This window comes from Morus notabilis, unplaced genomic scaffold, assembly GCF_000414095.1.
Source record: "Morus notabilis unplaced genomic scaffold, ASM41409v2 Scaffold212, whole genome shotgun sequence".
NCBI classification, from domain to species: domain Eukaryota; kingdom Viridiplantae; phylum Streptophyta; class Magnoliopsida; order Rosales; family Moraceae; genus Morus; species Morus notabilis.
Genome location: NW_010361298.1, coordinates 477,246 through 494,084, shown reverse-complemented (window position 1 = coordinate 494,084; position 16,839 = coordinate 477,246). Strand labels below are relative to the sequence as shown.

Genomic DNA, 16,839 nt, shown 5'->3' with positions numbered 1-16,839 from the left:
TTCGGGGTTTTATTTGGAAATTCTTAAATATTTTATTCTTGAAAATGAGTTTAGTATTATCAAATGATTAATTATTTTTTCTAATCCGATTTAATTTCTAAACAAGCCTCGAAGTCACTAACTATTTTGGAGCGTGACATTTCAATTCAAGCTGAGATGTGACAATTTTTTAGAGTTTTTAACTGTAAGTTAGATGTAACATTTTTTGAGAGTTTTTAACTGTATAAACCTAGAACTAAAAACTCGAATCGATGAAATTAACGATGCCTAAGTGATGGGAGAGAGAAAATTAGTCCAAAAATAAATGGGAATATTATTTGATTTTAAATAGGATTTAAAATTAAATTAATACGGTGGTTACACGGTTATGTGATAGGCGTGTAACATAGTGGTTACAGGCATGTAACATTTTGCTAGTCAGCGTGTAACGTGTTAGTGATCGACATGTAACTTTTTCACACCCTTCTTTGTGGCTGGTGTGTAACTTGGCTATTGTAAGCATGTAACACACAATTGGTTATCATGTAACCTTCCAGCGGTGTGCTTGTAATATTGAGAGAAAAAGAGAAGAAAAGTTTTTTTATTCTCTATTCTACTTCGTACAAGAGTTGATGTTTGTGGATGATTTATGAATTGAGTGATAATTGGTTTTTCTTGTTTTTGGGTGTGTCCACACGCATTTTTCGTAGAATCAAGGAATTAATGAGGGAGATTCTTGGTGATTTGAGAACCAAAGTATTAGATAATCGGTCGTTAGGTATAATTCTTATTCTAAATTAATTAAATTAATTTATTCGTTATAAATTAATATAATCTATAACATTTTTAAAAATTTTATGAAAATTTTTGTTCAGACTCGATTTAAATTTTTATACTTTTGCATCTGAAATCGTCTCGAAAACCAACATACTCCTTGTCTAATACTAATAGATAGTTGAGCTATCTTCTTTACTTAATTCACAATAAATTCTCTTTTGTAAAACCAAGAAGGTTTTGAATAAAACCTTAATATATATATATATATATATATATATATATATGTGCGCGCGCGGGGGCGTGTGTGTGCATATTTCTTAAATAAAAAAAAATTAAATTTTTGATATTTTTAATTGAAAGTGTGTATGCTGGTTTGGGGAAAGAACGAAGGGGAAGAATGCGAAGAGACGAGAGGCAGCAACTTGCTGGGTTTTCTTGTTTTTTCTTTCGTACCTTTTTTCTCTTCTTTTTTTTTTTTTTTTCCTTTCAAAATATACCTTTCCATGTTATTTGTTCTCTTTTTTATTCAGAATTTCTTCATTTCTTTTTCTTGTTCCTTTATGGGTATTTTATATCACAATCAAGTGTTGATTGAAAAACGGTATGGATTTGCTTTGGCACATATTTGTTGGGATAAAAAACAAGGTATATTTTCTAAACTACTCTAAAATACAAAGTATAAAAAATAAAGAACCCATTACGAAACACATAATAATTCAATACACAAAAACAGAATGGTAGACCTCGCTCATTTCACTAATTTGAGTTTATAACTTATTATGAGAGAAAATTGTAACAATAAATGTTGAATTTGAATTTTTTTGAGAAAACGTAAAAGTAAAAACTTAAGTCATAATTCGAACTAACGAAACGAACGGGACCAAAATTGATAATAACAGCAGTTCTATCGCGGTACATAACAAATCAACTAAAGGAGTATCGTCCCTAATTCTTTTCAAACCTTTGCACAAAAAGTGAATTCGCAGAGTAATCATTGGATGGTCCATGACTTGCACTGAGTTCCTTCATCTCTTTACATAGACACAGGGATTCTTTCTTCAGAGGCCTTTGTGGAGTCCCTATCTTTGAAACCTAGCATCTTGTTTAATGCTCCAATATAGGCCTTGACACTTGAAACAACAATGTCCACTCCTGCCCCGTTCCCACTGGAAAACAAAAGCGGAAAAAAAAAAGTTGAGATTTACGTGCTCTAGACCAACTAGTAGAACAAGCACGCCATCTTGACGATAAGGCAAATCCAGACATGCCATACCTAAATGTCCGAGAAACCGGTTTTCCGGTTGAAGCGTGAGTGGGTGAGCAAGCGTTTTCTCCTTGGATTAGGACACGGGTGGTGGAAATTGCATCGATGCCTTTTGTGACAGCATTCATGGAGTACTCAAGGAGTGTGCAAGCAAACGGAAGAAGATTCCATCAAAGACTAGCCAACACCTCACACTCACAGATTCAAGCGCAAAGCAAATTTCTAATAATCAACTTCAATACCATCACGTGTCTTTTGTTGGCCCTTACGAGAAACTTGCCAAAAGAATCAAATCACAAGCAAGTCTAGAATTCCGTGAAATCAAATGGGAAAAGGCTTTGAAGATTATGTGATCAGTGATTTTGTCTCTGACCTTTACAATTAGATCAACAGCTTTGTAAGCTGAATCAACTGGACCTGTTCCTTCTGAACGAGCATCATATTCTTTCCCATCTGCATCAACAAGTTTAACAGTTGCGGTTGAAGGACCAAGAGTTCCACATGTGACCTGTGCCAAATTCATGAAATTTGGTGATTTAACTTGCCTTGAAAATAATGAATATTAGAAGATCATGAGCAAAGTCAAAATGTATGCAGAATTACCTGCAGATCAACCAACTTCCAAACCACTTCTGGCTGAAAAATTTCATCCGAAACCAATGCTTTAAGGTCTGCATCAGTTACCCTCTGCAAACAGGAACAAAACAGATGACAAGACAAAAAATGCTTTTCTAATCAAGAAGTATGTAAGTAGACAACAAAAACAACAACAACAAGCCTTAATCCCAACTTAATTGGGATCGGCTATATGAATTTTACTTTTTCACGTAGTTCTGTTCAAAATTAGACTTTCCTGAAAACCTAGATCTAGAATGTCTATTGGTGCTACACATACTTTACTACGAATAACTTCATTCATTATGTGATCCATTCTCGTATGGCCACTCATCCATCTTAACATATGCATTTCTGCCCACTCATCTTACATATATGTTGTCTCTTAATGACCCAACATTCACTACCATAGAACATAGTTGGGCGGGTTGCAGTCATATAGAACTTTCCTTTCAACTTAATAGGCATCTTGCCATCAGATAAAACTCTCGTAGCATTATTCCACTTAACCCGCCCAGCCTTAATCCTATGTTGAATATCCTCTTCTATATCTCCTTCGTACTGCACTGTTGACCCAAGGTACCTAAACTTACTAAAAGTCACAATCTCCACACCATCTAAAGAAATTCCATCATGATCCTTGATGAAGGCTGATCCGAATGGGGAACTCTGCCGTGTAGCCTCCAACAGTTCTCACACTCGTGACCACCCCATCATACATGTCCTTAATTACCTTGATATAACTCACATGTAGACAGAAAAGAAAAATAAATTGTGCAATACAGTTTATGTAGATTGGAGCAAAAATCTGACGGGATAAATCACTTGAGTATTAACAGATAACATTATGCCATTAATGTTTTAAATTAACCTTCTTTTGATCAGCAACATCTTTGAAACGACAGAAAATATTCCCAAGTTGCTCATCATCAAGCTCATAACCCAGCTGCGAAGAAAAAATTAATCAACATGCAGTAGAAAAAGTAGAGGTACATGGTAATTTAGCTGTGCACTGCTCACACATGAAAATTAAAATACCTCCTCAAGTCGTCGCTTTATTGCATGACGACCACTGTTAAAAAAAAAAAAAAAACGAGCTATTATTGGAATTAATAGACAGGGTAGCTAACATCAAAAGAAACAACATTATTGTGGTCTCTCCTCCCTCCCTCATGCACACACACACACAAAGCATGCAAGATTCTTTGACACTTTAGTTTAGTAACCAAAAATACGGTCCAAGAAAACAAAACTTTGTGCATACAACATAATACGGACAATTTAGAATGTTGATAAGTTTGTGGGTATCAATAATAGAAAAACAATTGTTTAGGATACGCTCCTACACTTGCAAAATTTAATCTTTAATCTTTACAATTGCTCTCTACCTTCTCTAATTCCAAATTGCCTGAGCAAATGGAGAAATAATAAACAAAATGGGTTTTTGCTACTTTTCACGAGTACTCAATTCAATAAGTAATGTCTGTAGAAATGGAGCAAGAAAATAAGTGGGAACCCTAGGGCCGTTATGATTTGGAATATAACCACAAGCAAGACAAATGTGAAGTATAAGACAACTATTGCAACCTACAAAGGATACACAATTCAAGAACAATATATTGAAAGTCATTCAAAGCTAGGTAGTCGTACCTAAGTTTCCCAAGGACAATACCACCCTCATTGAATCGTTCTAATCCAATATCTTCAGGGGCTATGATTTCATAAGTACCTTTGTGCTTAAGCATCCCATCCTAAAAACCAACAGCTATCTTGAGTTACATCAGTTTTGAAACTATCTATGAACCGAAACAATGGAAAAGGCATGCAAAACTGAAAAACTTGTATGCAAATGAACATGATAAGATGCAAAAGGGCACGTGACCCATACATTTCAAGGAGTCATTCATCTTAGTTTTCCAACAAAGTAAAACGAGACATGAAAATGAGAATCATGCACCATTGCAACAGAAAATTCACAAATACCAACCTGATGAATGCCACTTTCATGTGCAAAAGCATTGGCTCCAACAATAGCTTTGTGTGGCTGTACATGCATTCCTGTATAGTCTTCAACCTAAGGTTTCATTCACATTAAGAAATTTAATGAAAGGACATTATTATTTAGGAACTAAATGAAAAGGACATAATTAAAAGAAGGGAATGACAAATAAAGCAATTGAGAAGCATACCATCTTGCTCGTCATCATAATGTGTTTGGTGTTGATTCTAGTGTGAAGCCCCCCCAATTCACGCTCACCACGACATTTCAATGTCATTACAACCTGAATATAAAATTCATGGAGAAAAAGGAAAACAGTTATTCAAAAAGAAAACAAATTAGAATAGCATACTTTTACAGCTGGCTCCTAATAGATCCACAAATGCTTTGGCACCTAATATAAGGACAGATATCTGTTGTCCAATTTTAGTGTCTTAATTGGAGTCTACCCAATCAAATCATGTCACGTCATGTAAAAAATTTAGATTGCTTTATAGCTTACTCAATTGTACTTATCCTGGGATGATGTGGTATGAATTACTTGTTAGGCACCAATTAAGACACTAAAAATTGGACAGCAAATTTGGATCTCTAATAAACCTGCTTCCTAGAATGGCATTTACAAATACAATTGAAGTTAGAAATGACTTGAAGAGGTAACACTTGTGAATCTTTGAGAGCCAATCATTGGAAAGTAATTCCAACGGCAAATGAATTTATACGACGACTAAAGGGGTATATCAATATATACATTTACAATCCATTTCTCCACTTGGCGCAGAACCTCAAAATACTGTAACGGAACAATTTTAGTGCTTTAAGAAGATGTAAGGTAGGTGTTGCAGCATTACAGAAACTGTTAGATTCTAGCTCTTAGGAAGTTAATGACTAAGAGGGGTTAAGTGGGGGGAAGGACAATAAATTGGGGTTTGGATGTAATTTCTGAGAAATTATGTTAGTGCTAATTTGTCTTGGTTTTGGCCAGAATTAGTGGAAAGGTATAAAAGGGAGGTGAAGGGCAGAGTTGGACAACGCTGAGATTTGTGTGGGATTTGGGATCTTTAGGAGACCTAGTGGTCTCTCGAATACTGCCAAGTTTAGGAGTCCCCGGAGTACTTGAATTCTCCGATCTGTCCTTTTGTTCCCGTTTAGTAGCGTAATTGGTGATTTGCTGGTGACTATCTTTTTTTTTTTTTTTTTAAAAAAGAAACGGAAACTTTTATTAATAGAGTAAAATGGGACATAAGAGCAAAGAGGAAGAGTTATCCTCTTCAAAAAACTCTAACTAGTGAATATCAATAAAAGAATCCTTGATTTCTATCCTATTTCCTTGTTAATTTTCTGGTTATGTGAGTGGTTTGGGGCTGTTTGGCTGAGAATTATCAGGTTCCTAACACTTTGGTATCAAAGCATCGCTTCATGGCACCCAAACTAGCGTAGAGAGGCTGGCGCTGGCAGAGAAGCGGTTGACAATGGTGCAAGAGGCAGTTCAAACCCTAACGGCTGAAACTTTGCCTCAGATCTGTGGCGAGGTCAATTGGTTACATGAGATGGGTGGGCTGCGTACTCAGGTCGGGGAGATGCAAGGGACGATTAGGAAGGTGCAAGGATCGATCTACTGGTTTGAGGCATTGTTGGAACAGTGGGGGCCTCCACCAAGGGCGGGGGTGGGTCGCGACGCGGAAGGCAAGTTGATCTGGGTGACGCGCCGACCCAAGGCAGGAGGAGCCACAGCCGGAAATTGCAACGATCAGAGGCCTGGCGGCAATCCTAGGCACGATGAAGTAGGCGATGTCGATCAAAATGCTCAAATCCGCGAGGGCCCACATCGAGAAGGATAGATCAGGGTTGTGCTTGGGCTAGAGTATGAACGGCAAGCGCAGGAGATGGAGCGATGAGAAAATCTGAACGAAAGTCGCGTGGTGTAACGTCCTAATTTTTGGGCACAAATTTTTGTATTAATTTTGTATAGATAAATGGTAAGAGAAACGATGAAGGTGTGAGCTTAATTATGATTTCACAGAGCCAATTGGATGCTACAAAATTGTGTTCAGAATTCTACAGGAGCTCAAGGACTAAATTGCAAGGCTTTGTGAGTAAGATTGTAAGAATTCCTATTCTTATGGTCAAAATGCAACTATTGAAAAATAAAGGGGCCAGATTGCAATTTTGGATAGAAAGGAAAAAAAATACGCTCTTTTCATTTCCCCCTCCCTCCTGTCTCTCTCTCACTCTTACTCTCTCTGTCCGGCCCTCTCTCTTTTCTCTCCCGGTTCTCCCTCTCTTCCTCCATGAGAGGTGTTGTTCAAGCTTCCAAATTAGAGGCTGTTCTTCAAATTCTTTTAAGATTTTGCTAAATTCACAATTGAGGTAGGATTTTCTTGTTCAAAAGTTGATTTACTTTCCCCTTGATGTTTCAATCCGAATTTATTCATATTTTTTTTCCCTTGTTTCAATCTTTGTTGTGGTTTTGATGAGGATCCTAACAGCAGCCCAAAGAAAAGTATAAACTGTGCTTGCTTGGTGAGTTTTTGAAGGTTGTTTTGTTAGGATCTTAAACTAGACATCCTAAGCTTCGTATAGCCGCAAGAATCACCTCAAACGGACACTACATCTCAAGTTATGCATTTTTTTAAAGTTAAGCATGATTTCTAAAAATTCTGCAAAAAAATCAGTACGTTTTGATCAGGTGTGATATGTTTTTGGAGGCCTTAATGGAACCAAAACCAAAATTATGATAGCTCTTTGGAAAGCCCTAGATGTCTACTTTGATTGGGCACTGATTATACAATTTTCGGGGCTGTGTAGAACATTTATACTTGTTTCCGTAACAGTTGCCAAAACTGTCTATTCTTGAAATTTATAAAACAAAGAACTGAAACCCCTACTTTTTGAAATAAGATTGTGCACTTAAACTACCCTTACTACTATTTAGAACACGTTATTAGTGACGTGTGAGAGTTGGAATCACCTCATTTAGAGTTTTGTAGTCCGAGTTGTGCGCATTGGAAGTTTCATGTAGAAACTTTCTAAATGCTGTCAAAAATAAAAAAAACTAGAATTTTGATTTCTTAAGAACTGTTTTTGAGGTACTTATGAGGTGTTTGGTATGAGAATTCGTGTCATGATTCGTGGCTCGCTACAGTGTTTTCTCTTACAAAAAACACACATAAACTGAGAATGATTTTGAATCATGGTATTGAATCTATGAACCAAACGTCCTCTAGAGAGCTCTGATTTAGGCGTATGATAGCTCGTTGGAAAGATGTACATGTCTACTTTCTTTTGGAGTTGATTTTGAAATTTTTGGAGACCTAGAGGATATTTTATGAATTTTCCCGTCAGGATCGACGAATCTACCAATTTACAGTTTTCAGGAGAATATGATTATGAGTAAGAAATTGATTTATAGCTGAACTATTGAGCTTTAAATAACAAAAATCAATTTGTCTATTTTAGACAGTAGAAAAGAAAATGAACAAGGGACGTGAGGAGAGTTAAACTCGGATTTTGCTAAGCAACTCAAGTAAGTAGAGTATGATTTCTCTGCAACACTTGTGAACATTGTTTGATACACTTTCTATGGAATGTCTAATATGCTATTATGTGAATTTTTGCGACATTGTCAATGTGTATGTTTTGTGGAGACATGCTTGTGTTAGTATATTATACACAGAGTGGAACAGCAAGCTGATAGTTAAATTGCTTGTGATTGAGCACATGATAACATGCATGAGCACATGATAACATGCATGATAGGCCGATACTGCCAAGTCCTCAAAGGACTCCTATTGTGATATTGTGATCGATGAAATTGCTTAATTGTTGTGATATGGTGATTGATGAAATTGTAATTAAACCGCGCAAGCCTCTCGAGCGAGGTGGGTGATGACGGAGACCATATAGTGACATTGTGAATTTGTGAATTTGAATGCGCTAACTGTTCCCTCGAATCAGGTGGGTGATGACGGAGAACCTAATATTGTGATTTGAGAAAGTGGCGTGTGGCCAGATTGTAAAAAAAGCCGGCGGCAGTACCGAGAGGGCCATAGTGATACATAGTGCGCGTGCATGTAGTGTAAGAATTAATTGGCATTGGTTATCTAGGATTTTGTGATGTATGCGTATGTTGAAATAGGATTGTGTATTTTTAGCTCTACTTATTGAGCCTGTATCTCATTAAAGTTTATTATGTGCTGTAAGTAAAGGCAAAAACAAGACAGAACAGTGAACAGGATGAGCTTTGAATTGGTTTAGGTGGACCAATTCCCAAGATCCGTCCGTGAGATGGCAGGACTTGTAGGCGGCGATCTTGAAGCGATTTAGTAGAGCCAAGGAGGGAGATCCAATGGAGAGGTTGATGGCTTTAAGCCAAAGCGAGACGGTAGTCGATTACTTGGATCGATTCAAAATGCTTTAGGCTCAAGTGCGGAACATGCCAAGTATGTTCTACAAGGATGTTTTTCTTAATGGACTCCGAGAGGATGTTCGCACCGAGGTGAAAATGCACAAGCCAACGACTCTTCAGGAGGTTATGGAGATTGCCCTACAAATTGATGATCGAAATGAGACCTTGGAAAAGAGGGGGAAATTGAAGAGGTCGAGTGGGTGGTTTAAGTCGCTTGAATTTTTTTTTTTTTTTGTCAATTTTCTGGTTGTGTTAGTGGTTTGAGGCTCTTTGGCTGAGAATTATTAGGTTCCTAATAGAAGGCTAATATGAGAATGACATCATGGAATTGGAATTAAAAAAAATTTATTCACTTTAATTATTCAGTGGTCGTGATAATGTCAATCTAATTTTGTCAACTTCTAGTACGTCTAGAATTGGAACCAGATAGGTCGATTCAATCTACGGTCTAGAGAAAATGATGTTAGTAAGTATACCAAACAACTGAAGCATTCCACATTCCTCAAGCAATTTAGGGACATTGGAGATGCTGATAATGGGTCTAGGACTATACATTTGCCTGTGAATCAAATATGATCTAAAGTTAGGTTGAAACTCCAAAAACTAATAACTAGGGTGAAAGGGTTTTCAATCAAGGTTAAAGATGTTAGCTATTCAACAGTTGCAGTCTATTAACAAACTCAGATAAAAAGGATATTTTGTTTGAGGATCCCACACAATTCAAATTCGAAGATGAATGTGCATTCTCATGATCATAAAAAATAAACAATTACCTCTTCTAACGACGCATTCCCAGCTCTTTCACCAATACCATTGATTGTTACTTCCAACTGTCTTGCACCTGCGCATGCCCCCTGAGCATATATCAAATGAGGAGTCTGCATTTATAATTGTACAATGTCTGAGGAAAAGAAACGGCATACCGCTATTGTGTTGGCAGTTGAAAGTCCAAGATCATTATGGCAATGTGTTGAAATTATGGCATTCTCAATTCCAGGGGTATTGGCTTTGATGTCAACGATCAATCTTCCAAATTCTCCTGGCACAGTGTAACCCACAGTATCAGGTATGTTCAAAGTTGTTGCTCCAGCTTTTATAACTTCCCCCAAAATTCGATACAAGAATTCCCTATCAGACCTGGTGTACTCCAGAGAAACAAAAACAAGTTAGGGAATTTCTTTCTAACAAACCCCAACACTATTTTCAACCGAAGCCAATAGTCATAAGCTACGTATATTCCCACATTTTTGTATTCCGACAACTCAACGCATCTTAGGCTATGCCCTGAATGCATCTGCATCCTTTATTTCAATATGGTTTCCCCCTCATCAGAAGCTATGTTTTTAGCATTAATAAGAATATTTCCTTACAATTTTAAGGAGTAAAAAGAAATATTATATAAGAAATATGAATCATCACTTTCAAGTAGCATGTGGATCAACATAAAAATAAGTTGTTTCTGACTTCCAATAGAAGTTTGAATTCAAATTGCAATTTTTTCTTTTAAGAAAACTTAAAAAACAAATACACACACACACACACAAACACAAAGACAAAACATGGAGAAAGAATTGGAATACAAACCTCCCAGCATCTTCAGGGCTAAACTCAACATCCTCGCATCCCAAACTCCAGGCAAACTTCACCATATTCCTCGCAATCTCAATCACCTGTTCTTTACTCTTCCTCAGTTTGTACTCCATGTGAATTGGACTCGTAGCAATAAAAGTGTGTATCCTAGTAGAAACAAATTTAAAAAATATGTAGTCACTTCAACAAATTGTCCAGATCGCTTAAAATAGACAACTGTATTCATAGATAGACAATTTCACCTACGAAACCTTTGCAAATTAGTAAGAAAAATTCAATTTTCAAGGGTCTCATATTTTCTACCCATTGCCTCTGATTTACAATATTCTAGGTCTACCCATCTCTGACCCCTGTTTGGTTCTCTTGTGATTCGAAGCATATGAAAATTTATTATCTATGAAGGTGTTGAAGTTTTAGAATTAAATAAATTAACTAACAAAATCAAATAAATAAGATGTGGAATGCCTAAGCGATCTCAAATCAACTAACAAAATCAAATAAATTAAACTACTCAAATAATATTCTTAAATATTCAGCAACAAAAAATTAATTAAATTTAACGAAAAAAGGAAAACAAATTGAAAGCATGAAGAATCTAATTCCAGTACCTAGGTCTCTTGGCGTACTTGACGGCCTCCCAAGCCGTCCTGATATCGTTCTCATTGCACCTCGAGAGGCCGCAGATGACCGGAACGTAACCGTCCTTATCAACGGCGTTGCCAACCTCCTTCGCGATCGTCTTCACGGCCTCAAAGTCGTCCTTCGAGGCGGCGGGGAATCCGGCCTCGATTATGTCGACGCCGAGCTTCGCCAGCTGCCTCGCGATGTCGAGCTTCTCCTTCGAGGTCAGCGACGCCCCCGGCGACTGCTCGCCGTCGCGAAGAGTCGTGTCAAAGATGCGGACATAGTAAGGGTCGGAAATCCGGTTCGGGACGTACTCCGGCCGCCGCCTTCGGCCGCTCGTCGGCGGTTCCCCGTCGGAGCTCTGGCAGAAAACCACGAAGTCGGAGTTGTGCCTCCTCCTCCGGGGATTGGTGAGGTTGAGAGAGGCGGAATGGGGAGTGCAGATTCTGGTGTGGAGGAAATGATGGACTCTGTGGTAATGGTGGCTCTTAGCGGTGGAGGAGGAGGAGGCGGTGGTAATGGTGGGAGAGAATTTAGGGTTTGTAAAGACGGCGGCCGCCATGTATGGACAAAAAAGAAGGAGAAAGAGATGGGAGACTTTAGAATCTCTACTCGAAGGGGCAAGATTTATGAAAAAAAGTGAGAGAAACAAAAACCCTAAAGTGAGAAGTGATGAAAATGGTTTTTAAATGTCAATTTAAGAGTTTAAATTTCTTTCCACTTTTTATGTATAAATCTGGATTTGAATTAATTGGTTCGTTTAAAACTCGTTCTAAGATGATTTTAGACGCGTTTAGAAGTCGTTTTAAAATGATTTTTTGTATAAAAATGAAAATGAAACCGTTTTCAATCTCAAACATAAATTATTTTTAAAAATGTGTTTGATAATTTTATCAATAGATTGTTTTCAGTGTAAAAAAACCTAATAATATCTATCTTTCTCTCTCTTTGCTCGAGTGCAGAGAAAATGAAAAACGACAACTCATTTTTATTTCTCTCTCATTTTACACTAAACTAAAAAATCGTTTTCATTTCCCTTTTTTGTCTTTATTGCTCCAAACGCCGTTTTGAAAACGTTTTCATTTTTTTTTTCTCGAAAAACGTGAAAAATAAAAATATGATCAATTCTAAACACAGTGTGCCAACTTGGAATCATTTCCAAAAACGTTTTTCACGTTTTTCAAGAACAAAAAAATGAAAATGCTCTCACAAATGTGTTTGGCGTCCCATTTCTAGAAAAACAAAAATTGAAAACATTTTTTACTTATTCACAAAACTCAGCAAAACTAAAAACAATTAAGCCTCGTCCCTCAACTCTTCTCTGACTGCCACTCTCCCCCCACTCTTCTCCGATTGGGGAACACCCCGCAAAACACACCTATTTCCTCTCTAGTTTTCATGTATATAATGTTTATTTAATATATTTAATATTATTATTTGTTTAATATATTATTATTTTAAATATTATTACATGTTTTTAAAAATTAAACCACCAACATTTCTGAAAATGAATTAAACTCGTTTTCATTTTCTCATTTCCATTTTCTCTCTTCTCTGTTTTCTGCCCTTCACCAGTGTCGACGTAGCTCGTCAGACCCTCTTCTCCCGATCTGCTCTGTGGGAGTCCGGGTAGGAGTAGTTGGAGTACTCCATTAGAAGAAGAAGAAGAAGAAGAAGATAATAATAATAAGAAGAAGAAGAAAAGCAGCCAAAGAAAGAGGGTGGGTTTTGGAAAGTGGTTTTATGGGGGGTTTTGTTTGTTTGATTGATTGATCAGTGTTTGGAAGCCATGGGAGGTGGGATTTTGTTGTTGTTTTCTTGCTTTCTAGTGAAATTTGATGGAGAGAGAGATGAGAGAGAATATTGCACAGGCGGTTGGGTTATAAGGTTAAGTTACTTGAAATGGGGTTTGATTGAGTGAGAAGGGAAATGATGGAGGCGTAAAAGGAAGACCAATGACTGAGGAAAATTTTTTTACGGATTTTTGTTGTATTTGGTAAAGTTTTTTTAATTATTAATGTTGATGATAATTAAATTATTATATTAATTATTAGTATTTTTATTTGGAATTCAACTATTATTTGTTTAATATATTATTATTTTAAATATTATTACATGTTTTTAAAAATTAAACCACCAAACACAATTTTAATTTTTTTTAAACTGAAAACAATCTCGGAATAAAACTATCAAACGCAATTTCAAAAATGATTCCAAAATGAATGTTTTTGTTTTCATTTTCATACAAAAAACAAACTTTACCCTCGTTATATGGTTGATTTGAATTTTTAATTTTAGATAAGATATAATTTTATATGAGAATTTTTTATTATAACAGATATAATGAGAATTGCTTTAAACCACAACTTCCAACTAAATAAATTAAAGATCCGTTTAATTTACTAACTTAAACTCATAATTTTGATTCGGCTCCCACACAAAATTTGAATTAAAAATGTTCATATCAATAGATTATCTCACAAATTTTAAATTTAAAATCAAACTCACTCACTTAAGGCTATAAACTTTTCTTCCCCACCATATATTTTTATTTTTTCTTTTTTTTTAAATACGATCCTCATAAATATTGTTTCCACTAATTATCCTATTGAATAATTTTTTCATTTATGTTCCTACTTAATATTTTCTAAATGAAATGTTGTGAGTCCTTTTTTTCTCTTTTTTCTTTGTCTTCTTCCCAATTCAATCTTATCTTTCTTTTATCCACTCTATATTCTTGGTTTTTTTTTTTTTCCTAGTTTCAAATATAAGCTCAAATTATGATTTCTATGTTAGTGAAACTCTTAATTCTTCATTGTTCTGTCATTTTGCCCCTGTTAAGATAACCTATTTCGAATGTGTTCTTGTTTATTTTACAATTTTAGTTTTTATTTATGTTGCTTTAAATATTGTTTTAACTCTATTGCTCTTATTAAATTATGTTGTTTGGTTTTTTTTTAATTGGCTCATCACAATAATTTCTTTTCTGAAAATATGTCTTTTTCTATTTTTTTTTATCATCCTTTCAAGTATTATTTTCTAATAAATGCAATCTCTTTAATTTATTTTTGTTGGGATTATTTTGAAATGCACTTTTTTTATTTTACTCATATTAACATAATTCTATTCATATGTGTCCCGTGCTTAATTTTTTTATTTTCATTTTTTACAGATTCTTTCTTAGTATAATTCCCTTTTGATGCACTTTTTTTAAATTGTTCTTTCACCTGCATGTTCATATTGAAATATATAGGGTGTGTTTGGAACTCATTCAAAAATAATTTTGTTTTTTGTATGAAAATAAAAATGAAAACGTTTTTAATTTCAGGCAGAAATCATTTTTAAAAATGCGTTTGATAGTTTTATCAAGAGATTGTTTTCAATATAAAAAAAATCCATTATTGTCTCTCTCTCTCTCTCCTTCTCTGCTCGAGAGATGAGAAAACGAAAATAAAAAATGAAAAACGACTAAAAGTCATTTTTCATCTCTCTCCTATTTTACACTAAATTAAAAAATTATTTTTATTTCCGTTTTTTGTCTTTAATTATGCCAAACGCCGTTTCTCTCTCGTTTTCATTTTTTCTTTCTCAAAAAATGTGAAAAAAACAAAAATAACTCCAAACACAGCCATATCTTTTCAAATGAGTCCTTATTTAATTTTTTCCCCTATGTAATTTTAATTGAGTCTACCAACGGTCATATATAGAATTATCTCAATCCTAAATTATTAGCAAACTCCTATTTATATATTCGTGTTTTTTAACTTACTCGGTACAGATTTAGAGAATACTAAATCCTATTCCTTATATCTTAGAGACATGATGAAGTAGGTAGCTGGAGATGTTAATATTATGAGATGAAATCATTTCCTTCTTAAAAAAAAGTAGATAAATAATTCCCTTGCAGTGTTTATTCGTTACTTAGATTAGTAGGAGCGCTCTAGTTCATAAATTTGTTTTATGAATTAGTATCCATTAGAAAATCAATGGTACTCAAGGATAAATATATAATTGGAGAGGTTAACGGATTTTACTTAGCTCTAATTATGAATTATTTATGGAGAATCGATCTATATGAAGTGACTATATCAAATGGACGTTTCACATATGTAAATAGATGTCTATAATATCAAGGGTGCAATTCCAAGTTTATAGTGGAGTAACTTTAGAATTAATAAAATTAATTAATTAATTAAAGAGTTTGTTTAATTATTTATTTTATTGGAGCTTGATATTATAGGTTCATGAGTTCCCGCATGTTCTTGTAATTATACGAGATGCTAAGGGTAAAACATGAATTTAAAATTATTGAATTCTAAATTAAATCACTCAAAAATAATTAATTGAGAATTTATTGGATATTAAACAATGTGATTATTTAATTTAAATTTTAGAACACACGTGTGGTGGGGACCATATGAGGAGCACGCCTATGGTAGAAAGAATCCTACTGGGATTCAGTTGTTTCATCTCCAAGTTATCCAGTTTACTTGTTAGACCAGTTATCCAATCAGAATTCAAATATGTTTGAAGTTTGACTTTAAATGGCAATTTGAAGTTGAGTCAAATTTAGACAACATGATAAGGAGAAAATTCTTCTCCTCCTACTGGATAAGGTGGCGCCTCCCACGGGGAGAAATCCCTATGGTGGCTGAATTTCTGAAGATCTCGTTCGCTTCGTGGATTTGAGTTTTCTATTCAAGCTGAGATGTGACATTTTCATTTTTTGAAAGCTTTTAACTGTAGCAGAAAAAGTTAGATGTGATATTTTTCAAGAGCTTTTAACTATAGAAACTTAGAACTAAAAACTCGAATCGGTGAAATGAACAAGGCTTAAGTGACAGGAGAGAGAAAATTAGTCCAAAAATAAATGGGAATATTATTTGATTTTAAATATGATTTCAAATTAAATTAATATAGTGGTTACACGGTTATGTGATACGCATGTAACACAATGGTTACAGGCATGTAACATATAACAAGTTAGCGTGTAACATGTTAGTGATCGACATGTAATTTTTTCACTCCTTTCCTTGTGGCTGGTGCGTAACTTAGCTATTGTAGGCATGTAACACATAGTTGGTTAGAGTGTAACCTTCCAGCAGTGGGCGTGTAATATTAAAAGAAAAAAAGAAGAAAAGTTATTCTATTTCCTATTCCACTTTCGTACAAGAGTTGATATTTGTGGATGACTTATGAATTGAGTGATAACTGTTTTTTCTTATTTTCGGCACGTTCTTTGTAGAATCAAGGAATTGACGAGAAAAATTATTGATGATCTGAGAACTGAAGCAATAGATTATTCGTGGTCAAAGAATTCAAGTTATCATCATAATCGATCGCTAGGTATAATTTATGTTCTAAATTAATTAGATTAATTTAGTCATTATAAATTAATATAATCTATAGCGTTTTTAAAAGTTTTATGAAAATTTTTGTTCGGACCCAATTTAAGTTTTCATGCTTTTGCATCCAAAATCGTCTAGAAAACCAACATACTCTTCGTCTAATACTAATACATAGTTGTGCTTTCTTTGTAAAACCAAGAAGGTTTTGAATAAAATCTCAATATATATATATATA

At 34.9% G+C, this 16,839-nt stretch overlaps 2 protein-coding genes across 2 annotated transcripts; both read right to left on the bottom strand.

Annotated features, from left to right (window-relative positions):
* Positions 1-1,519: 1,519 nt before the first annotated feature.
* On the bottom strand, positions 1,520-2,217 carry LOC21407443 (2-isopropylmalate synthase 2, chloroplastic). Its single transcript, XM_024166366.1, has 2 exons — positions 2,030-2,217; positions 1,520-1,922 (listed from the first exon to the last, which is right to left on the bottom strand). Exons 1-2 carry the CDS (start codon positions 2,146-2,148, stop codon positions 1,790-1,792), a joined length of 252 nt encoding a protein of 83 aa, XP_024022134.1. The 5' UTR covers positions 2,149-2,217; the 3' UTR covers positions 1,520-1,789.
* Positions 2,213-11,912, bottom strand: LOC21407441 (2-isopropylmalate synthase 1, chloroplastic). The gene is made up of 11 exons (XM_024166365.1): positions 11,241-11,912; positions 10,627-10,779; positions 9,966-10,179; positions 9,816-9,896; positions 4,825-4,917; positions 4,623-4,709; positions 4,286-4,386; positions 3,674-3,707; positions 3,507-3,581; positions 2,624-2,707; positions 2,213-2,528 (listed from the first exon to the last, which is right to left on the bottom strand). Exons 1-11 carry the CDS (start codon positions 11,816-11,818, stop codon positions 2,286-2,288), a joined length of 1,743 nt encoding a protein of 580 aa, XP_024022133.1. The 5' UTR covers positions 11,819-11,912; the 3' UTR covers positions 2,213-2,285.
* Positions 11,913-16,839: the final 4,927 nt, after the last annotated feature.

Bases quoted from the DNA above. Each gene is read 5' to 3' on its own strand.
- LOC21407443 (XM_024166366.1), bottom strand. From the start codon at position 2,148: ATGAATGCTGTCACAAAAGGCATCGATGCAATTTCCACCACCCGTGTC. The intron at 1,923-2,029 runs GTATGGCATGTC...TTTGTTTTCCAG, and splicing joins CCGGTTTCTCGGACATTTAG to TGGGAACGGGGCAGGAGTGG.
- LOC21407441 (XM_024166365.1), bottom strand. From the start codon at position 11,818: ATGGCGGCCGCCGTCTTTACAAACCCTAAATTCTCTCCCACCATTACC. The intron at 4,710-4,824 runs GTATGCTTCTCA...ATGAAACCTTAG, and splicing joins TTATGATGACGAGCAAGATG to GTTGAAGACTATACAGGAAT. The intron at 3,582-3,673 runs GTATTTTAATTT...TTTTCTTCGCAG, and splicing joins TAAAGCGACGACTTGAGGAG to CTGGGTTATGAGCTTGATGA.